At 49.3% G+C, this 23789-nt stretch overlaps 3 protein-coding genes across 3 annotated transcripts; 1 reads left to right on the top strand and 2 right to left on the bottom strand.

Annotated features, from left to right (window-relative positions):
- The first annotated feature begins 13755 nt into the window (after positions 1 to 13755).
- LOC123070348 (putative pentatricopeptide repeat-containing protein At5g40405) lies at positions 13756 to 16118 on the top strand. The gene has a single exon (XM_044493509.1). It carries the CDS (start codon positions 13871 to 13873, stop codon positions 15734 to 15736), a length of 1866 nt encoding a protein of 621 aa, XP_044349444.1. The 5' UTR covers positions 13756 to 13870; the 3' UTR covers positions 15737 to 16118.
- Positions 16119 to 16260: 142 nt separating this feature from the next.
- LOC123070350 (uncharacterized) lies at positions 16261 to 18083 on the bottom strand. The gene is made up of 3 exons (XM_044493511.1): positions 17645 to 18083; positions 17296 to 17524; positions 16261 to 16562 (listed from the first exon to the last, which is right to left on the bottom strand). Exons 1-2 carry the CDS (start codon positions 18002 to 18004, stop codon positions 17300 to 17302), a joined length of 585 nt encoding a protein of 194 aa, XP_044349446.1. The 5' UTR covers positions 18005 to 18083; the 3' UTR covers positions 16261 to 16562; positions 17296 to 17299.
- A 798-nt stretch (positions 18084 to 18881) lies between these two features.
- On the bottom strand, positions 18882 to 22001 carry LOC123070349 (pentatricopeptide repeat-containing protein At1g08070, chloroplastic). The gene is made up of 2 exons (XM_044493510.1): positions 19817 to 22001; positions 18882 to 19169 (listed from the first exon to the last, which is right to left on the bottom strand). The coding sequence occupies exon 1, from the start codon at positions 21713 to 21715 to the stop codon at positions 19931 to 19933; it is 1785 nt and encodes a 594-aa protein (XP_044349445.1). The 5' UTR covers positions 21716 to 22001; the 3' UTR covers positions 18882 to 19169; positions 19817 to 19930.
- Positions 22002 to 23789: the final 1788 nt, after the last annotated feature.

Here is a 23789-nt window from a genome sequence, read left to right as displayed (position 1 = left end):
TGCACAAGGATGATCTACACGAGATTCTAGTCAAGTTACATATAAAGTTCATTTAGTTCGGAGCTACGGCCTAGAAGATATGAGCAAAACAAGTTAAACATGGCATTGATGCAAAATGCATTCAAACATCAAGCAAACACACCAAAACAAGGATGCAACATGATAATATGAAACTACATGCAAATCTAAGCAAGTTTCATATAGAGCACACTCAAAACGGAGCAACGGTTCAAACACATACACTCCATACAAGTTTAAAGGACAAGCTGTCCAAAACAGCAACTAGGCATATTGCAAGCATCAAAACAACATGCTAAAGGACCTCAACATGAAAACAAAAGGCATGGACATGAAGTACATGTAAAGCATAACAAAACATGAACACTAAGCTAACTCCAGAAATCACTAGAACATGCTCAAACACACATGGTAATATTGCAAGTTATAACAATTTCAAACTTTGCAGAAAATAACATCACGATGCAATGTTCAGAGCTATCGAACAACATGTTACAGAAACTTATAATAGCAAAACAAGACATGGACTGATTCTACTCAAGGCATAGATCAAAAGTCCCTTACTGACCATAAGCCAAAAAGGATCAGAAAATATGATGGCACCCACGTAAACATGGCAAGTTATATTACAGATTCAAACATGGCAGAAACAGAATTATGAAGGCATGTTAATGAGCTTGTGCAACTCACTACAGAGCAAAACATGGCATGGCAAGGCAACCAACAGTAAGAAGGCATATTTGTGAAGCTAAGCATGGCAATATCAAGGTCATAGGGTGCATGAAACACTAGGAAAACACATGGGAACAAGTGAACTTAATGTTAACAGGCTGACAGCAACATTATGAAGCAACTTTAGAGCAAGATATGAACAAGCTACAGCAACCTATAAATGCAACCAGGGGCATGGATGGATAGAGGATGACATGTAGACCAAAACATGTTTATAGAACATCTCCATATTATGCATAGAATGATTAGTAGCAACATGTTTATATGGCATCACGAAATAACAGATTCAGCCTAGCAAAACAGCAACATCATGAACCCTACTTAACAAGCTCGATTCACTCACCACAAGTCATTGCATGACAAGATAAACATATCATCATCAAGAAGACATGTTTGTGAAACAAACCAAGTCAAGAACAAGTCCATAGCATGCAAGGATCAACTATAGCAAGCTTGGCCAAATTGAATAACATGTAAACAATCTGCCAGGAAACATTTTGAAGCAAAAGTAGAGCACTCAAATGACATGCTAGACTACCCCATAATTGCAACAAAGGGCATGAATGGATAGACAATAACCACATGTTCAAAACACCCTTACTGAAGTATCTCAAAATATGCATGGATCTCTCTGTAGCCTCATGTTTACATGGTATCAAAATAACAGCAGAACAGGAACTAAAATCAGCAACATCACGATGCCTAGTTTGCATGCTTGTGCTAGTCACCACATTTATCACAAAAATACATGGAATACACCACTATAAAGAAGACATGGCATAGTTCAAAACACATGAAGACATCAACCTCATAGGATGCACACATCAATCATGCCAAAAATGACAAAAGAGCTCGTTCTGTTAACAGACAGCAGAAAACATCATGAAGCACTCTTACAACAATGATTCCGGCATCAAGATGACCTCAAATGAATATGATGCAATGGAACGAAATGATGTACTCGTTGAGACGAACAATTTGACACATTACACGCATGAAATGGATCTACGGATGCAGAGATACAACATGACAAATATGGCATAAAATTTACACAGATTCGGGACTTAGTGGGATTTTCACCTCCGGGAGAAGTCAATGGTGGCGCGGATTTCGAGGTTTGCCGGAGATGTTGGGGACGGGGCCGGGGACAGCGGGGCCGGGCGGATCCGGCCGTGTCCGGCCCGGATCCGGCCGGAGGCGAGGCCGACGGCGGAGGAGGCCACGGCAGGGTGGCACGGGAGGCGCGGCGACCGGGGCGCGGGGCGGCGCGGCGGCCGGCCGGCGGCGGCGACCGGAGCCGAGGGGGAGGCGGCGGCGCCCGGGGCCGATGGGGAGGCGGCGGCGGCGCCCAGGGCCGATGGGGAGGCAGCGGCCGCGGGAAGGGCGGCGGAGCCCCGTGGCAGGAGGCGCTTCGGCGGCGGCGGCGTACCGCAGCGAAGGGCGGAGCCGGCAGCGGGGCGGAGGCTCACCGGCGGCGGGGCGAGCGGGGTGAGCGGCGGCGGGGCACGGAGCGCTCGAGCGGCCGCGTGGGCCTGGGCGGGCCGCGCCTGGGCCCGGCGGGCCGCGGCGGCGGCAGGAGGCCACGCGGCGGCCTCTAATTCGCCGTCGGGCGGCGGCTGGACATGTCCGCTGCCCGGATTTTTGTCCGGCGGCGGCGGGTGGAGTTTGATCTAGGGTTTGCCCGAGATTTTCGGGGGAGGGCTAGTTTTATAGGTAGAGGGAGCTAGGAGAGTCCAAATAAGGAGCGGTTTTCGCCCACACGATCGCTATCGAACGACCGAGAGCATGGAGGGGAGTTAGATGGGTTTTGGGCCACTTTGGAAGGGGTGTTGGGCTGCAAAGAGAAGGAGGCTTTACGGTTACCCGGTTAATCGTTGGGGTATCAAACGGACTCCAAATGGCACGAAACTTGACAGGCGGTCTACCGATGCTATACCAAGGCCGCTTGGCAAGCCTCGGGCCATTCCGAGAAAGTTCAACACCCACTCACAACAGGAGACGAAAAGGGGAATGTCGGAGGGCATAGGAGCGCCAGATTGCAAAACGGACAACGGGGAAAAGGCTCGGATGCGTGAGACGAACACGTATGCAAAATGAAATGCACATGATGACATGATAAGATGCAACACGCAAGAAAATGACATGGCAACGACGGCGAATAACTGGCAGACACCTAGCGCATCGAACTCGGGGCATTACAACACTCCTCCACTAACAAGAGATCTCGTCCCGAGATCTTAGGACCGAGACGGAAGAGAAAAATGAAGAGGTGAAGCAATAACTCAAGAGAAGAAGCAAAGAATCGAGAGCACTCGAGAAGAAGAGAGGAACGACGAGAATGACAAGAATCGAAAGCTCATGGAATCAGATAGACTATGAAACAACTCCGGTTAGACGAGATAAGAAACGAATAAGACTGAAAGGATTTAGGCAGCACTCCGGCTGAAGATGGAAGGAATAAAACACGAGCTTCACAAGATGGAATGACACTTGATGAGATGGCCAACGCAATACCTTCGGAAGAATTTGAAAGAATGGAATGGAATGAACTTAGAAGGAAAGGTTGAACGGAGTTGTTGAGAAAATTCAACAACGAAAAGAATAAGCTTGTCATGGACTTATGGATAACATCTCAGAAATTATGAGGTGATAACCAGCCGCAAACGGAAATGATTGGATAACTTAGAAGAACGAAGAAATGCAAAACTCCACTTCAAAAGAAAATGAAGAATTACTTGCGCTTCGAGACGCGAGAAGAAAAGATACTTGAACTCCACCGACAAGAATCTTGATGAACACTTGAAGAATGAATTAAATCATGAAGAACCACCATGAAGAACTCCGGTACAAAAGGATGACGAGGTAAGATTGAAGGATGGAAAGAATAAGATGAGCCTTGCGATGATTTAGATGGAGGTTCCAACGAAATAGACGAGGAAAATGAACTCCAGAAAAGAAAAGATGAAACAGTTGGAACTAGAATTTATTCCTCAAGAACAAACTCCGAAGGAAGGGATTACTCACTAGGATGAAATAAGAATAAGATTTATTGTATGCTTATCCTTCATCAAAATAAATTGATGACAAGCAATGGATTTCGCATACCACTTATTCTTCTTGAAAAGGATTGAGAAGTGGCAGGACGTAAACTTGAGAAGGTCTTCGTGAACCACCGGTAGGATTGAAGGAACGAATGGATTAAAATGATAATCAAGGAAAAGAATCTTGAACGAACCACCGTAAGAATTCAGAAATGAACGAAGAAAAGAGAAAGAATCGCTGGGAAGAATTAGAATAACCAATAAGCAAGAGGGGATTTAGATGCAAAACAATAAAGAGATCATGAGCTGATTAAAGAACAATTAAGCGAAGCACTGGGATAAATAGAGAACGATAACTGGAATGAAGGCCTCCGGTGAAAAGAAACGGAAAAAACAACTCCTGACATACTCCGGATGGATGAAAAGAATATCTAACAAAAGGAATATTTCGCGAGGATAACATGAAGCTAGAACCACGAAACTTCGGGAGAACGGACAAGGTTTAGAGATAAACTCTTCTTCGGTCTCCAAATGACGACGAGAGACACCAACAAAATTGTTGAGATACTCCGGGAGAATGAAAAGCAAAGAGGTTGAGCCAAGAATGAAAATAATTTGAAATCGATCTTGGAAAAACATCTGACTGATGAAATTCATTCTTACGTCAGACTCCAAAAAGAATTTGAGAATAACTCCGGGGAAATTAGAAGAGTCAGGTAAGATCCTGGGAAAAACTTGTGGGTTAGGGCCCACTGAAGAGAAAACACCGTTGAAAAGGATTGATGAACAGATAGATGAAGCACCGGAACAATTGAAATATTTGAATGAGGTGACAACCTCGAATTAACTGGAACACTGACGAATCTCCTGAGATGTCTTGAACACTCCGGAAGGATAAACTGGCGAGAGACGAACGAGCAGGGAGAAAACTTCGAGGAAAGTATATGATCAACCCAAAAAATTTGAGTTGAGTCCACCGGAAAAGAAAAGAGATGAAGAATGTCCACCGAGACGAGAATTCACCGGTTGAAATAATTGAGGGAAGACTGAAGAGACTCCACGCGAATGGAATTGATGGTCGAAACAGACTCAGGCTCCGGGAAGAAGAGGGTGGGAGGGCGGGAAAAACAAAGGTAACTTGGAAGGGGAAATCGACGAATATCTTGAAGAGAAACACCAGTTGAAAGAAAGCAAAGGCTTCACACGAGTAGGATGGATACTCGATTACGGACTCCAGTTTCGATAAGAAAAGGGGTGGGCGGGCGGGAAAGAAAACAACTGAGGATTGAACTCAATGATGAAGAGGCTCGAGTCAACTTGACGAGAAATGCACCGGATGAAAAGAGCTGAGGAACAACGATCGGAAAACCAACTGCGTGATCCTAAAGAAAAATTTTGAAGGGGAAGAGGAGTAATTCAAAACACCTACGTCAAGATTCCTCACTAGAGCGACGAAGGTACTGAGGAGTAAAAAGAATTCCTACTCTCGGATATAACTAGACTCTGAAAATAGTTTTTTTCTAGACTCAACAACGGCCAAACTACACGATCAATCAAGGGGCTCCTAGGGTCGGTTGAGGCTCTGATACCAACTTGTCACGCCCAATATGCGACCCTATCCAAAAGGAACTCGAAGGTCCCACCAAGGATAGACCCGCATATTGAAACGCTTTTGCAAGGTGGATATCATTACATCAACATTACATAATAGATGGGGATACATACAAGAGGCATACAATGCCACACGAATACAACATCACAATACATAAGAGCATCATCCGACTACGGATGAAACACAAACAGAAACTCAAACGACATCCACCCTGCTAGCCCAGGCTGCCGACCTGGAACCTATCCCCTGATCGAAGAAGCAGAAGAAGAACTCAACGCAAGCAAGCATCGCTCTCGCGTCATGATCATCGCATAACCTGTACCTGCAACTGTTGTTGTAGTAATCTGTGAGCCACGAGGACTCAGCAATCCCATTACCATGGGTATCAAGACTAGCAAAGCTTAAAGGGAAAGGAAGGGGTAAAGTGGTGAGGCTGCAGCAGCGACTAAGCATATATGGTGGCTAACATACGCAAATAAGAGCGAGAAGAGAGCAAGCAGAACGGTCGTCAACTAGTAATGATCAAGAAGTGATCCTGAACTCCTACTTACGTCAAACATAACCCAGAAACCGTGTTCACTTCCCGGACTCCGCCGAGAAGAGACCATCACGGCTACACACGCGGTTGATGCGTTTTAATTCGGATCTGGTGTCAAGTTATCTACAACCGGACATTAACAAATTCCCATCTGCCTATAACCGCAGGCACGGCTTTCGAAAGATTATACCCTGCAGGGGTGTCCCAACTTAGCCCATGACAAGCTCTCGCGATCAACGAAGGAATAGACCTTCTCCCAGGAAGACCCGATCAGACTCGGAATCCCGGTTTACAAGACATTTCGACAATGGTAAAACAAGACCAGCAAAGCCTCCCGCTGTGCCGACAAATCCCGATAGGAGCTGCACATATCTCGTTCTCAGGGCACACCAGATGAGCCAGACGTCGGGTTGGCATAGACCCTGGTTGCCCAGGGGGCGCCGGACATCGCTCGGTTCGGACCAACACTTAGACAAGCACTGGCCCGGGGGGGCTAAAATAAAGATGACCCTCGGGTTGGCCGACCCAAGGGAAAGGGATAGGTGGTGGTGAGGCAAATGGTAAAACCAAGGTTGGGCCTTGCTGGAGGAGTTTTATTCAAAGCGAACTGTCAAGGGGGTCCCATAAATCACCCGACCGCATAAGGAACGCAAAATCCGGGAACATAACACCGGTATGACGGAAACTAGGGCGGCAAGAGTGGAACAAAACACCAGGCAAAAGGCCAAGTCTTCCTACCTTTACCAAGTATATAGATGCATTAATAATATAAGAGATATTGTGATATCCCAACCAAAATCCTGTCCACCATGGAGCAATCTTCAACTTCACCTGCAACTAACAACGCTATAAGAGGGGCTGAGCAAAAGCGGTAACATAGCCAAACAACGGTTTGCATAGGAAAGGTGTCAAAGGTTAGAGGTTCATGGCAATTTGGGATGGCTTGAATAAACAGGTGATAGGTAGCGCAGCATAGCGATAGAACGAAACAACTAGCATAGCAATGATAGTAGTGAGATCCAGGGTAGCGGTCATCTTGCCTGAAATCCCGCAAGGAAGAAGAACGAATCCATGAAGAAGACGAACGGATGAAGCCGAACCAACCGTAGACGAACGAATCCTCACGATCGCAACGAAACAGGAACTATCGAAAAGAAGCACACAACATAGTAAACACACCACACATGAACAAGGCATGATGCACAACAAGCATGATGCATGACAAAGCTACATGAAGCTACTCATGGCAAGAGATGATGCAAACAAGAGCAACACATCAAAGCAAGTTTAAATGAGGCCGGGAACAACTTATAACAATTCCGGTAAGTCCTCATATGCATGTTTCGAAATTGGTCCAGATCTGAATAAACCTTATGTTCGAGTTGTTAAACAGCAAGTTAAGATGCACAAGGATGATCTACACGAGATTCTAGTCAAGTTACATACAAAGTTCATTTAGTTCGGAGCTACGGCCTAGAAGATATGAGCAAAACAAGTTAAACATGGCATTGATGCAAAATGCATTCAAACATCAAGCAAACACACCAAAACAAGGATGCAACATGATAATATGAAACTACATGCAAATCTAAGCAAGTTTCATATAGAGCACACTCAAAACGGAGCAACAGTTCAAACACATACACTCCATACAAGTTTAAAGGACAAGCTGTCCAAAACAGCAACTAGGCATATTGCAAGCATCAAAACAACATGCTACAGGACCTCAACATGAAAACAAAAGGCATGGACATGAAGTACATGTAAAGCATAACAAAACATGAACACTGAGCTAACTCCAGAAATCACTAGAACATGCTCAAACACACATGGTAAGATTACAAGTTATAACAATTTCAGACTTTGCAGAAAATAATATCACGATGCAATGTTTAGAGCTATCAAATAACATGTTACAGAAACTTATAATAGCAAAACAAGACATGGCCTGATTCTACTCAAGGCATAGATCAAAAGTCCCTTACTGACCATAAGCCAAAAAGGATCAGAAAATATGATGACACCCACGTAAACATGGCAAGTTATATTACAGATTCAAACATGGCAGAAACAGAATTATGAAGGCATGTTAATGAGCTTGTGCAACTCACTACAGAGCAAAACATGGCATGGCAAGGCAACCAACAGTAAGAAGGCATATTTGTGAAGCTAAGCATGGCAATAGCAAGGTGATAGGGTGCATGGAACACTAGGAAAACACATGGGAACACGTGAACTTAATATTAACAGGCTGACAGCAACATTATGAAGCAACTTTAGAGCAAGATATGAACAAGCTACAGCAACCTATAAATGCAACCAGGGGCATGGATGGATAGAGGATAACATGTAGACCAAAACATGTTTACAGAACATCTCTAGATTATGCATAGAATGATTAGTAGCAACATGTTTATATGGCATCACGAAATAACAGATTCAGCCTAGCAAAACAGCAACATCATGAACCCTACTTAACAAGCTCGATTCACTCACCACAAGTCATTGCATGACAATATAAGCACAGCATCATCAAGAAGACATGTTTGTGAAATAAACCAAGTCAAGAACAAGTCCATAGCATGCAAGGATCAACTATAGCAAGCTTGGCCACATTGAATAACATGTAAACAATCTGCCAGAAAACATTTTGAAGCAAAAGTAGAGCACTCAAATGACATGCTAGACTACCCCATAATTGCAACAAAGGGCATGAATGAATAGACAATAACCACATGTTCAAAACACCCTTACTGAAGTATCTCAAAATATGCATGGATCTCTCTGTAGCCTCAAGTTTACATGGTATCAAAATAACAGCAGAACAGGTAATAAAATCAGCAACATCACGATGCCTAGTTTGCATGCTTGTGCTAGTCACCACATTGATCACAAAAATTCATGGCATACACCACTGTAAAGAAGACATGGCATAGTTCAAAACACATGAAGACATCAACCTCATAGGATGCACACATCAATCATGGCAAAAATGACAAAAGAGCTCGTTCTGTTAACAGACAGCAGAAAACATCATGAAGCACTCTTATAACAATGATTCAGGCATCAAGATGACCTCAAATGAATATGATGCAATGGAACGAAATGATGTACACGTTGAGGCGAACAATTTGACATATTACACGCACGAAACGAATCTACGGATGCAGAGATACGGCATGACGAATATGGCATGAAATTTACACAGATTCGGGACTTAGTGGGATTTTCACCTCCGGGAGAAGTCAACGGTGGCGCGGATTTCGAGGTTCGCCGGAGATGTCAGGGACAGGGCCGGGGACAGCGGGGCCGGGCGGATCCGGCCGTGTCCGGCCCGGATCCGGCCGGAGGCGAGGCCGGCGGCGGAGGAGGCCACGGCGGGGTGGCGCGGGAGGCGCGGCGACCGGGGCGCGGGGTGGCGCGGCGGCCGGCCGGCGGCGGCGACCGGAGCCGAGGAGGCGGCGGCGGTGCCCGGGGCCGATGGGGAGGCAGCGGCCGCGGGGAAGGGCGGCGGAGCCCCGCGGCAGGAGGCGCTTCGGCGGCGGCGGCGTACCGCGGCGGAGGGCGGAGCCGGCAGCGGGGCGGAGGCTCGCCGGCGGCGGGGGTGAGCGGGGCGAGCGGCGGCGGGGCACGGGGCGCTCGGGCGGCCGCGCGGGCCTGGGCGGCCGCGCGGGCCTGGGCGGGCCGCGGCGGCGGCGGGAGGCCACACGGCGGCCTCTGATTCGCCGGTGGGCGGCGGCTGGACATGTCTGCTGCCCGGATTTTTGTCCGGCGGCGGCGGGTGGAGTTTGATCTAGGGTTTGCCCAAGATTTTCGGGGGAGGGGCTAGTTTTATAGGTAGAGGGAGCTAGGAGAGTCCAAATGAGGAGCGGTTTTCGCCCACACGATCGTGATCGAACGACCGAGAGCATGGAGGGGAGTTAGATGGGTTTTGGGCCACTTTGGAAGGGGTGTTGGGCTGCAAAGAGAAGGAGGCTTTACGGTTATCCGGTTAACCGTTGGAGTATCAAACGGACTCCAAATGGCACGAAACTTGACAGGCGGTCTACCGGTGCTATACCAAGGCCGCTTGGCAAGCCTCGGGCCATTCCGAGAAAGTTCAACACCCACTCACAACAGGAGACGAAAAGGGAAACGCCGGAGGGCATAGGAGCGCCGGATTGCAAAACGGACAACGGGGAAAAGGCTCGGATGCATGAGACGAACACGTATGCAAAATGAAATGCACATGATGACATTATAAGATGCAACACGCAAGCAAATGACATGGCAACGACGGCGAATAACTGGCAGACACCTGGCGCATCGAACTCGGGGCGTTACAATTATTGACTCTAGTGCAAGTGGGAGACTGTTGGAAATATGCCCTAGAGGCAATAATAAAAAGGATTATTATTATATTTCCTTGTTCATGATAATTGTCTTTTATTCATGCTATAATTGTATTATCCGGAAATCATAATACACGTGTGAATACATAGACCACAATACGTCCCTAGTAAGCCTCTAGTTGACTAGCTCGTTGGTCAATAGATAGTCATGGTTTCCTGACTATGGACATTAGATGTCATTGACAACGGGATCACATCATTAGGAGAATGATGTGATGGACAAGACCCAATCCTAAGCATAGCATAAGATCGTGTAGTTCGTTTTGCTAGAGCTTTTCCAATGTCAAGTATCTCTTCCTTAGACCATGAGATCGTGTAACTCCCGGATACCGTAGGAGTGCTTTGGGTGTACCAAATGTCACAACGTAACTGGGTGACTATAAAGGTGCATTACAGGTATCTCCGAAAGTATCTGTTGGGTTGACATGGATCGAGATTGGGATTTGTCACTCCGTATTACGGAGAGGTATCACTGGGCCCACTCGGTAGTGCATCATCATAATGAGCTCAAAGTGACCAAGTGTCTGGTCACGGGATCATGCATTACGGTACGAGTAAAGTGACTTGCCGGTAACGAGACTGAAGGAGGTATTGGGATACCGACGATCGAGTCTCGGGCAAGTAACATACCGTCCGACAAAGGGAATAGTATACGGGGTTGCTTGAATCCTCGACATCGTGGTTCATCCGATGAGATCATCGAGGAGTATGTGGGAGCCAACATGGGTATCCAGATCCCGCTGTTGGTTATTGACCGGAGAGCCGTCTCGGTCATGTCTACATGTCTCCCGAACCCGTAGGGTCTACACACTTAAGGTTCGGTGACGCTAGGGTTGTATGAATATGAGTATGCAGCAAACCGAATGTTGTTCGGAGTCCCGGATGAGATCCCGGACGTCACGAGGAGTTCCGGAATGGTCCGGAGGGAAAGAAAACTATATAGGAAGTGTTGTTTCGGCCATCGGGAAAGTTTCGGGGTCACCCAGTATTGTACCGGGACCACCGGAAGGGTCCCGGGGGTCCACCAGGTGGGGCCACCTATCCCGGAGGGCCCCGTGGGCTGAAGTGGGAGGGGAACCATCCCCTAGTGGGCTGGTGCGCCCCCCTTGGCCCCCCTGCGCCTAGGGTTGGAAACCCTAGGTGGGGGGTGCGCACCACTTGCCTTGGGGGGCACTCCACCCCCCCTGGCCGCCGTCCCCTTGGGAGATTGCATCTCCCAGGGCCGGCGCCCCCCCTGGGGGCCTATATAAAGGAGGGCAAGGGGGAGGGCAAGAGTACCCCAAGTCTTGGCGCCTCCCTCCCCCTGCTACACCTCGTCCTCCTCCCGCAGCAGCTTGGCGAAGCCCTGCCGGAGTTCTGCTGCATCCACCACCACGCCGTCGTGCTGCTGGATCTTCATCAACCTCTCCTTCCCCTTGCTGGATCAAGACGGAGGAGACGTCACGCTGACCGTACGTGTGTTGAACGCGGAGGTGCCGTCCGTTCGGCGCTAGGATCTCCGGTGATAGGATCACGACGAGAACGATTACTTCAACCCCGTTCTTTTGAACGCTTCCGCTCGCGATCTACAAAGTGGTATGTAGATGCATCTCTCCTTTCACTCGTTGGTTAGATGAACTCATAGATGGATCTTGGTGAAATCGTAGGAAATTTTTTATTTTCTGCAACGTTCCCCAACATGTTGGGGGGATAGACCTCGGGTAGCCTAATCAACACTTAACCACATTTCAAGACATCGGGACTGATCAAGCCCCTCAGTCCGACTGGTCGCAAGGCCGGCCTCTTAGGCCGGACGAAACCAGAGGGCCGCTTCCTAGAGGGCGACGAACCCCAAGCACGCGGCTGCAACCAGAGGGCTACTTCCTAGAAGGCGGCAGACCCCAAGAAGACAGCATGCTCCAGAAGGCGAGGACACGGGCCGGCTCCTAGCAGGCGGCCCGTCCCTTCCCTCGGAGTCTGAGCCCAACCAAGAGACAAGCTGGGCGCGTGGCTACAGAGCTCCATGCCTCCCCTGAATCCCGGATGCATGGCTACAGTGAGCGCCGCTAGGCGGCCGCCGGCCCGCACGATGCGGCACTGTAGCCATGGCGCTCCCGGCGTGGCCTCCGTCAGCTCGTACGGCGTAACAGTGAAGAGCCGTCAATGGGATCTCTAGAAGGGGAAACTGTTGAGGCCCTTCGACTGCTGAAGCCGTAGAACCTCACCAGTTTCGGGGACTACTGTCGGGGGGATAGACCTCGGGTAGCCTAATCAACACTTAACCACATTTCAAGACATCGGGACTGATCAAGCCCCTCAGTCCGACTGGTCGCAAGGCCGGCCTCTCAGGCCGGACGGAACTAGAGGGCCGCTTCCTAGAGGGCGACGGACCCCAAGCACGTGGCTGCAACCAGAGGGCTGCTTCCTAGAAGGCGGCAGACCCCAAGAAGATAGCGTGCTCCAGAAGGCGAGGACACGGGCCGGCTCCTAGCAGGCAGCCTGTCCCCTCCCTCGGAGTCTGAGCCCGACCAAGAGACAAGCTGGGCGCGTGGCTACAGTGCGCCATGCCTCCCCTGAATCCCGGATGCATGGCTACAGTGAGCGCCGCTAGGCGGCCGCCGACCCGCACGATGCGGCACTGTAGCCATGGCGCTCCCGGCGTGGCCTCCGTCAGCTCGTACGGCGTAACAGTGAAGAGCCGTCAATGGGACCCATAGGCGGCGGGCCCCACCTGTCGGCCGGTTCCTCAGCAGCCGGCTAAAAAGGGGGGACCCAGCAGCCGGCGGAGAACCCGGCCTCCATAGACACTGACATCCGGGACCTGCCATCCGGCCAAATTACCTTTGTACCCGTGGGCGTAGGCCTATATAAATCCCCCAGGCTCACCCATGCAAGGGGTTCAGACTTTAGTCCCTCCACACCATAGCTACGAGAGAAGAGAGCTAGCCTTGCCCTTCTTCCTCTAGACGAACAGCTCGAGGAGCACTCTTGTAGCCACTCTATTGACGATAGTCATCATGCGGAGGCCCCACAGAGCATGATTAGGCCTTGTACAATGGGAGGTGCTTAGAGAGATGCTTAAAAAAATAAACCGGGTTTTTCAAAGCATCGCTGCCTATTTCTACAGGAGAGACGCTTAGCTAAGCGTCTATCTTGTACAAATAATCACTGGTGCTTAAGAAAAGTCTGGTTTATTTCTCTAAGCACCTCCCCTAAACACCTCCCATTGTACAAGGCCTTAGGGGTGTTATCTCCACGGAAAGTCCCGAACCTGAGTAAGACTCGTCGCCATCCGAGGTCTCGCCTACTCCCGCTTCTAGAGCCCGCAACGTTTTTCTATCCCCATCTATGATAAGCCACCCCCGGCATATGTCGCGAGAATACCACGACACCATGTGCCAAAAATATACTTCTATTATGTACAGTACGTACGTACGTATATTATGCTGCATGTACTCGTACATTTTACAAACTGAAAATCTATGAGCGAACCCATGACAAACAAATCCACACAATATATGTGCTCCCGCTCCATGTCTGAAATCACAGTCCGAACAAGATGGCGGCACGACTCCGCGACTCCGCCACGCTGCTCCCGTCCCTCGTCGGGGCCTCCTCCTCCCAGTCCCGCCTCCGCGAGATCCACGCGCACCTCCTCGTCTCGGGCCGCCTCGCCTCTCCCTCCCACCGCGCCGACTTCGTCGCCTCCCTCGCCTCCTCCGACCACCTCTCCTACGCGCGCCTCCTCCTGCCCCAGCGCCCGGCCACGCTACTCGCCCACAACGGCCTCCTCCGCGCCCTCGCCCGCGGACCATGCCCCCGCCTCGCCTTTGCGGCCTTCCGCGAGCTCCCCCTCGCGCCCGACCACTACTCGTTCACCTTCCTCGTCCGCGCCGCGACCTCCCTGGCCGCCGCCGCCTCCTCGGCGACGCCCGTGCCCACCGATGTTGCCGTGTGCCTGCTCGCTGGCTCCGTGCACGCGGCGGCGTTCCGCCACGGCCATGCAGCGGACCTGCACGTCCAGAGCGGCGCCGTATCCATGTACGCGGCGGTGGGGGACGTGGGCGCCGTGCGGGCCGCCTTCGCGGAGATCGTGAGCCCGGACGTGGTGTGCGTCACTGCAATGTTGGGCGCTCTCTCAGCCGGAGGCGATGTTGACACTGCGCGCGAGCTGTTTGACAGAATGCCGCAGCGGGACCATGTCGCCTGGAACGCCATGCTCACAGGTTATGTGCGCGTGGGCAAGGCAAGGGAAGCCTTGGGGCTGTTCGACGAAATGCAGAAGGCTGGGATTTCTGTCGGTGAGGCGACGCTGGTGTCAGTGCTCACTGCCTGTGCACAGATGGGTGCACTAGAACGTGGCATCTGGGTGCACTCCTATGTGTGCAGCCGTGGGATGCGGGTGTCGGTCACACTGGGCACTGCTTTGGTGGATATGTATTCCAAGTGTGGGGTTGTCACGATGGCGATGGAGGTGTTCGAGAGCATGAGCGAAAGGAACATCTACACCTGGACCAGCGCGCTGAGTGGCCTCGCGATGAATGGCATGGGGGAGGAGTGTCTTGAGCTGTTCAAGCGTATGGAGAGCGCGGGCATGGAGCCTAATGGTGTCACATTTGTCGCGGTGCTCCGTGGATGCTCTGTGGCTGGGTTGGTAGAAGAGGGACGAGCATGCTTTGATTCGATGAAGGATAAGCACAAAGTTGAGCCTTGGCTTGAGCACTACGGCTGCATGGTTGATTTGTATGGTCGAGCAGGGCGTCTGGATGATGCTGTCAACTTCATCAATTCTATGCCAGTGGAGCCACATGAAGGTGTCTGGGGAGCGCTACTCAACGCTTCTCGGATTCACAACAACGTCGATCTGGGCAAACACGCAATGTACAAGCTCATGAAGATTGAGTCCAAAAATGATGCGGCTCACGTGTTGCTGTCTAATATATACGCGGAGTCGCACAACTGGAAGGGCGTCAGCAAAGTTCGGAACATGATGAAGTCTAAGGGAGTGAAAAAGGTGCCTGGGTGTAGTGCCATTGAGGTTGATGGCAAGGTGCATGAGTTCTTCGTCGGGAGCAAGTCTCACCCCAGATACAAGGATATCGAGACCATGCTTGCAGGTATGAGCCATAAGCTGAGGTTGCAAGGGTACGCCGCAAACACAAAAGAGGTACTGTTCGATATCGAGGAAGAGGAGAAAGAAAGTGCGATCTCCTTGCACAGTGAGAAGCTTGCCCTCGCCTTCGGTCTTATCACGTTGCCAGAAGGCACGGTGATTAGGATCGTGAAGAACTTGAGAGTGTGCAAAGACTGCCATGATTATACCAAGATGATATCTAAGGTCTTCGACAGGGAGATTGTTATGAGAGATAGGAATAGGTTTCACCATTTCAAGCATGGAGCGTGCTCCTGTAGGGATTACTGGTGATTTTCTTTTGTAACTGTTCCCGTGCAATTTTGATGATCCATTCGCAATCAATGATTCAAAGGTAGCACTCAGATCCATCTGCAAGAATAAGAGTAGAGATATTTTCCTCCCTGCATCCCGCCACAAACTAATATAGTTCAAAAGGAAAAAGAGTTCACAGGATGATCTGGTTTTGAGCGCGTTCCTATTGGGTGGAGAGAGGCTGGGAAGATTCAACATATATATAGTTCAGGTACCATGGCACATCTTGGTACATCCGGCTTTGATCATGTCTCAAGTAAATAAGAAAGGACGCTAAGCTGTGGTGCCACGAGTTTGCCTGAGCATATGATATGGCCAATCAGGGGAATCCAGCGAGAACAAGAAAGCTATATCGGCCAAAATGCCAAACTGGCAGGTGTACAGCCGCAGCTGGCATCCCACGCCAGAGCTTCGTGATCTTCGGCAGGCCAGGCAGCAAAGCAAGCCATGATACAGGCAGATAGAATTTTGATAACTGAATTTAGCACTGATAGAGGAGAGAAGAAATAATTTAGCAGTTAAATTTCTCGTTAAAGCACCATCAAGGGTCAGTGAACAAAATCTTCACAGAAACAGAGTGCACACCAGTTTGTTCGGCTACATTTATTCATGCACACTTGCTACAAGCAAAAATGCCACACTGGCAAACCGCGTCGTGTATATGCTAAACATAAGGTCAAATATAAGTGATCTATAAGATGCATTTGTTCTGAACATTTACATGTAGTATGTCACTGCCCAGTACATCTCCAACATTGACGGCAAACTGGAAGGAGGGGCCAAAAGTGTGCTTGCCATTAGTAACCTGTCAAGTGCGTCTAGGTTAAAATTCCATGGAAGAACCAAGACAAACTTAATTTCAGATAACCAAATATGAAAATACGAAGTTGAACTGTTGAAGCACATAGCATCCCATAGTTAGTCAAGGAACGACATCAATTTTGTAGCAGAAATACACAGAATCATGAATGATGCCCAGGCTATTCTCAACATGAAGCTGTTTTTCTTAGCGTTCCACCCCAAAATATAAGGTGCACACGCAATTTGAGGTTAAGGCGGACCAATAATTAGACATAGGACTCTCGACTCCACTACCCCAACCAATTGAGCTAGGTCACTTCCTTGTTGTCAAAGAAAAAAGAAGAGCTAGGGTGACTTCCTGTTTTTGTGTCATATAAAACCATGTGTCGTTGGTCCAATGGTCAGTGTAACCTATATCTTGGAATGTGTGCATGCCTTACATTTTGGCATGAAATGAGTGGTAATTAGGGGTAACTAAGGATGGATACTTCATTTTTCTTTTTAATCAGAAGCATTTGAGTATTTTTGCTTTGTACCAGATCTCAAACTGCACAGGCACAACATCTAGTTGATACTATCACTGATAATCTAGGGCAGAACTCTAAAGCATAATTGCATTCTATGGCCGATATTGTCACTGTCTATCGGCCTACATGTTATACCTATTACAATTCATTTACTGAGTAGCATCAGTTTTGACAGTAAAACAGAGGACCAAAGAGTGAAACTGTTGCTACCTTCTCAGGAGGACCAGCCAATCTTCTTCATGACATCCCTGGTTCTCTTCCGGAGCCTCATGAACACAATGACCATGCAAGCCAGCACCCACGGTGGGAATTTCAGGTTGCCTAGCTTGGTTCCCTTAAGCCACTCGGGCATCTTCGCCTCCTTCAGTATCACCGCAGCTACCACTGTCATGGCGCAGACAGTGAGCATCACCTTGGTGATGGGCTTCAGCAAAGGATCCTAAATCACCAAAGAGACAAACACGGCACATGAAGACTTGCTAACTATGAGTAGACCTGGCGGACATCACAGCAGACAAACTGCGCGAAATTTCACAGGGGACTGGGAATCGCGACTTACCTTGGGCTCGCCGTCGAGGAAGATGGTGGAGTCGGCGGCGTAGGGGAGGAGGGAGCGGCCGTTGCGGGGGTTGAATCGGATGGCGACGCCGCGTGCGCGGGAGGCGGCGTCGAAGGCGAAGACGCACTTGAGGCCGTGCTTCTCCAGGATGTCCCCCACCTCCAGCTGGTCCTGCGTGTACCCGCCCAGGGGTGACCGGAACACGGCCACCGGCCCCCGGCCCCGCCGGAAGAGCTGCACCTCCACCTCGGGTGCGGCCGCCGGCTCGGATCCGGGCCTCCCGTTCTGGGCGGAGGCCGGCGACTCCTCGTGGATGCCGTCGTCGACCGGCGCCGCGGCCTTGTCGGCTTGCTTCTCCATTGGCTTGCTCGATCGGGCTCAGGGGAAGGCGAAAAGGGAATCTGCCAATCTGTGCCTCGCGCTGTAGCCGGGAATTGGGCTGCTTATAGGAGGCGAATCTACGGTTACCAAAAACAAAAATAGGCAAGTTCTAGGCAAATCTCTTCACCGGGGCACCGGGCCAGGCCCCAGAAAGGAAGGCCCAACACTCGTGAAACAAAGAGTATCGAATCGAATTACAAGAGCGGTGGTTTCATACTGTTGGAGAAGTTTTTTTTTTTCTTTTTTTTTTGCGAAAATGTTGGAGAAGTATTTTGAAGGTAAGGTGAAAAAAAGAAGTATTTTGAAGGGAGTACACGTGCTGAAAAGTGGAACTATATGGAGAGTAGGAGATGGAAGCATCGGAAAGTAAATTTGGCTGTGCATATTCTCTCTATATATTTTTATTTTGGAGTTCCCACAAATCCTGAAATATTTCATGGATATAAGTTATGACATATAATGTGCATCTGCAGAAACTCATAACAAAATATAACATCTTGTGAACTCTACAAAAAAGACAAATATATCATGTGCATGCTATCCAATTGGTATGAATCTTGCCATTTTTTTTAGTGTAGGTCACAAATGGTTATATTATTGGATGTTTTTTACAAGTCACATGACATATTATTACTAACATCTACTCCCTTCATCCCATAATATAAGAACATTTGTGACACTAGTGTAGTGTTAAAAACGTCTTATATTTTTTTGGGACAGAGGGAATAAGAATTACTCCCTCTGTCCGGAAATACTTGTCCTAGAAATGGATACTGAAAATATTTGTCCTAGAAATGGTTGTATCTAGACTTATTTTAGTTATATACATCCATTTTATCCATTTTTAGGACAAGTATTTCCGGACGGAGGGAGTATTTAACATTTTCTAGAAATCAGGATAAAATAAAAAGGAGGGGAAAGAATGTGGGTTGCGCGGGCAACTAATTGCACAAAACCAGTGTAACATCTCAGCAAAGGCAGCCATATTTTTGCTAAGGTTTCAGATTTGATTGACCCTACCTCTAGCACAGCGGATATACAACAGCTCCGATCGACTTTTAATGAAGATGTACATGTCACTCTCCAAATTCCGATCCAGGAAGGTGCTGAAGATACACCAGCTTGGACAACCAAGCCAGGAACTCTGCACACGATGTAGCTTCGTCATCAAGTGATAGTGTTCAAAGGGAGAGCGTATTTTGGAAGAAACTGTGGACTTTTTACCCCTGCCCAGCATAATCTTTCACCTTTTATGACCACTAACCCGTAATAGCGTACGTCTAAGAATGAAACTGCGGAAAAGAGGAATTGTAGCAGATACACTATGCCCAATATGTTGTTAATTAGACGAAGGCGGAGGTCATTGCTTTCTAAAGTGCAAATTTGTCACGGTTATGGCTTCCTAAAGTGCAAGTTTGTAAGGTTATTTGGAGAACTGCTTTTTTGGAAGTGTCATATGAAACTTATCAATTGCCCAAATGCCACCTCAGTGATGGAGGATATTCTGAAAATAGAGCAGGCAAAATGTCTGGAAGTTTATATTCTTGTGGTTATTGTGATTTGAAAGAAACGAAGCTAGTCAAAGAGAAGGGATATGACTGCATATGAGATCATATACTAATTCCAACTGCATATGATGCAACCTCTGTCAGAAAAAAAAATGTGATGCAATCAGCTTTTCAGTCGTGTAAGGTAGGAACTTGCTCACTGGTTTTGTAATATTTCTGCACACTCTTTAGCTACTTATAGTGTATGTATGGAATTGAGAATCTATCAGATTTGGCTTGATACCTTTCCAAGATATGTAAAAGAACTTGTCTGCTGGCAAGTCCAGCTCGTCTAATCAATGGAATGCTTTGTGTTCCTTCCAAAAAAACAGAGCTCTCAGCTTTGAAAAATAAAGGTTCAACAGAGCTCTGAAACTAGCAGGTCTGGATCAGAGTCGGCGCGGTCTAGGAGCAACCCCAAGCCGTGGATGACGTCGTAAATCTCAGCTGATTTTGGGTGGTATGTGTCTTGCACCAGGAACTTGTGCACTTCACCATCAAGCTTTATCCAACTGTAGGCAGACAGCTTCTGCACGTTCTTGCTCCTCATCAGGTCCCTGATCTCCCTCACATCGCCCCAGAGGCCGGCATCGGCATAGATATTGGACAGGAGGACGTAGATTGAGGAGTTGTCAGGCTCCACTGTGAGGAGCTTGCTCGCGGCAAGCTTTGCAAGCTCAACATCAGCATGGGCTCTGCAGGAACTGAGCAGCGTGGTCCAGATCACTGCGTTTGGTTCGACTTCCATGTCGCAGATGAACTTGTACGCCTCCCACAGTCTGCCGGATTTGCACAGGAGGTCCACTATGCATGCACAGTGCTCCACTTGAGGGGAAACATGGTGTTCTCTCTTCATCTCTTCGAAGAATGCCATACCTTGGTCTACCAAGCCAGCATGCGTGCATGCTGCTAGCAGCGCGACGAAGGTGATCTCATTGGGCTGGACTCCATTTTCCGCCATATTTTCATACAGGCTGATCGCATCTTCTGCGAAGCCATTCATTGCTAGGCCTCTGATCATGGAGTTCCATGTGATGACCCCTTTTTGTTCCATCCGGCTGAAGACATTCCGGGCCCTTCCAACATGCCCGCACCTGGTGTACATGTCGATTAGCGCAGATCCTAGGTAACTCGTAAGTGGTAGCCTCTGGTTCTCAGCATAGTTCCCAATCTGCTCAACCAATTCATCAGAACCCAACTGCGCACACGCGGATAGCACACCAACAAGTGTCACTTCATTTGGCCTGCAATCGGTTGCCTTCATCCTCTCAAACAGTTCAAGAGATTCGAGTGGCCTGCCATTCTGCGCATAACCTGCAATCATGGTGCTCCATGCCACGACATCTCTCTCTGACATCTGGTCAAACTCCCGACGTGCGTCGTCGATAGCCCGACACTTTACATACATTTCCATCAAAGCAGTGTGCACTATCACGTTCTGCAAGTCCTCCTCACCGATCAGAGCCCTTACACGCTTGCCAGTATCAAGATCGCCAGACTTGGCGCATATCGAAAACACTGACGTGATGGTGATAGCGTTTGGTCTTGCACCCTCACTCAGCATCCGATCAAACAACATCAATGCTTCCCGGAATTCCCCACCATGAGCATAACAGGCGATCATCGAATTCCACGAAGCGGATGTCCTCCTCTCCATACCGTCAAATAGCCTCCTGGCCTTACCCACATCACCAGATTTCGAATATCCGGTGATCAAACAGTTTATCGGTATCGGATCCTTCACCGGCATCTCGTCAAAGACACTGACGGCAGACTCCATGTCTCCATTCTTGGCATAGAAATCCACCAGAGCTGTCAGCACAAAGACATCCCCAAGCAGCCCACGGACAAGAGCATGGCAGTGCACCTGCCTGCCCTGGCAGGACGAAGCGGTGAGCGCGCACGACTTGAAAACAAGCGGGACGCAGCCGGACGGGACGTCGGCGCCCTTGAGATGAATCGACGAGAAGGCTTGGAGGAGGTCCTGGTGGGAGGAGCTCCTGGAGAGCGCGGAGAGGAAGGTGCTGCAGAACGCCGGGGTCGGGCGCGGCACCGCGTCGAACAGGTTGCGTGCGAAGCGGGAGATGGTGGCGTCTGAGAAGATGGCGTGGAGCGGTCGGGTCTTGAGGAGGCGGGCCTCCATTGCTGGCGGTGGGCGGGGCTCGGCGGAAGATTTGGGTGGGCGGCGGCGGCGGCGGTCAGCGTGGGTGTTTGACGGCTCGACGGGGTGCGGCGGCAAGGCATGTCGTGCTGTGAAAAGGTGAGGCTCGGTTAACTTGTTCAGTTATATGGAAGCGCAGAGTGCAGTTGTGGTCGTGGCGACCTCCGGCGGTCGTGCCGTCGGCGTCACTGATTTGGGTTCGCGAAAGCATCGGCGAGGCGCTGGCCGTGCGTGTGCACAAGGGACCTGTTGCTGCTAGACTGCTAGTTTTTTTTTTTTTTTGAGAAACTGCTAGACTGCTATTGCTAGGGGCGTGTTTGGTTTTCTCCACCGGGCCTGGTTTTTTTTTTGAAGGTAACTAGGGGCTTTATTCAGAACTTAAAAATCGAGGAATACAAGCAATGTCGGGCAAAACCCCTAGCCACACGTGGCGACCCACCGCCAGAGACGCAACTCCTTTAGCTAGCGAGTGGGCCTCAAAATTATTTTCTCTATGCTCGAAACGAAAAATAACAGAAGAAAAAAGGTTCCTACTGAACTCTATCTCCCTGATGATCGGTGCGTAAGTAGGTGACCCTATGTTTGAGATTACTTCCTGACAATCCGAATCAATCTCCAAGTCGTTCAGATTTAGGTCTTGCACGAGGGCTAGCGCCTCGCTGCATGCTTTCGCTTCCAGACTTGCCGGATCGAGCAAGCCTTCAAAAACAACAGCCGAGGCTCCCAGATATGTGCCTGACTTGTCTCTGCAAACAACCGCGGCAGCCCCTTTGTCTCCCAAAGTAGATAGCCCACCATCGCAATTCATCTTTGCTGCATTACCTAACGGTGGTGACCATTTCCTGGCTGTGGCCGATGAATGGCACCTGTGTGTTTCTGTGGCAAACGGACAACAACAATCTCTAGCTCTTTCAAATACCTCTTAATGAAGCACATCGTGGACAGTGGGCTCTGGAATTCATTGTCGTGAATGGGCTTTCTCCGCGCCCACCATATCGCCCACATGGTCACTAGAACTCGAGCAAGATCATGCTGACTTGTGGACTCAAACAACCAGAACAATCATAGCCTTGCATCCTCATTTTGGTTTGATAGCACATGTTCCAGGAGTTCTTCATCTCCTAGAGCCCAAACGCATTTGGCCATACTGCAACTAAGAAGCGAGTGGCGCCATGAGTCCTCCACTGCATTACAGATAGAGCATATTGGGTTGTCCGTCATATTCCTCTCGAATCGGACCTGTCCTGTAGGGATCGATGTATGTGCGAGCCGCCATACAAACACTCGTATTTTGGATGGGACTTGCGCTTTCCACAACTGTGTCCATGATCTCCTATCTGCAACAACATTTGAGTGTCCCGTCCGATGCTCTAACCAGTCCTCTCTCTGCGCCTTAATAGCAGTGATCATTCTATATGCTGATTTTACTGAAAAAACACCCCGTCGATCATAGTGCCACGCCCAGAAATCCTCCTGTAACCGGGTGCTGATAGGTATATTAAGAATCACATCCACATCCGGAGTAATGAAATGATCCATGAGAGTTTGCCTATCCCAAGAATGTGTTACTGGGTCGATAAGCTCATCAACCATCATAGGTGGGTCGTTTGTTCTTGCGCAGATCGGCCGGAGCTTAAAATCTCGCGGCAGCCAGTTGTCACTCCAGATTCGGGTGCTCGCACCTGACCCGATCCTCTTGATGAGGCCCAAGGAAAGAACATCCCGTCCTTCCAAAAGCGATCGCCAGACCTGGGAGGGGGCCGTGCCCAAGGTGGTGTCTAAAATGTTAGCTCCAGGATAATAGCGGGCTCTGAGTACTCGCGCACTTAGCGTTTCTGGTTCCTGTAACAGTCTCCAAACTTGTCGGGCAAGAAGCGCCAAGTTAAAAAGCTCCACATCTCTAAAGCCGAGTCCTCCCATGAACTTGGGTTTTGTCATTGTATTCCACGACACCCAAGTTGTTTTCCTTTCTCCATTCTTACCCCCCCCCCCCCACCAAAACTTCCGGATTATGCTGTTAATGTGCTCACATAAACCACGTGGGAGCTTAAAACAT

Source organism: Triticum aestivum, chromosome 3B (genome assembly GCF_018294505.1).
Source record: "Triticum aestivum cultivar Chinese Spring chromosome 3B, IWGSC CS RefSeq v2.1, whole genome shotgun sequence".
Lineage (NCBI taxonomy): Eukaryota > Viridiplantae > Streptophyta > Magnoliopsida > Poales > Poaceae > Triticum > Triticum aestivum.
This window is presented reverse-complemented; position numbering and strand designations above follow the sequence as displayed.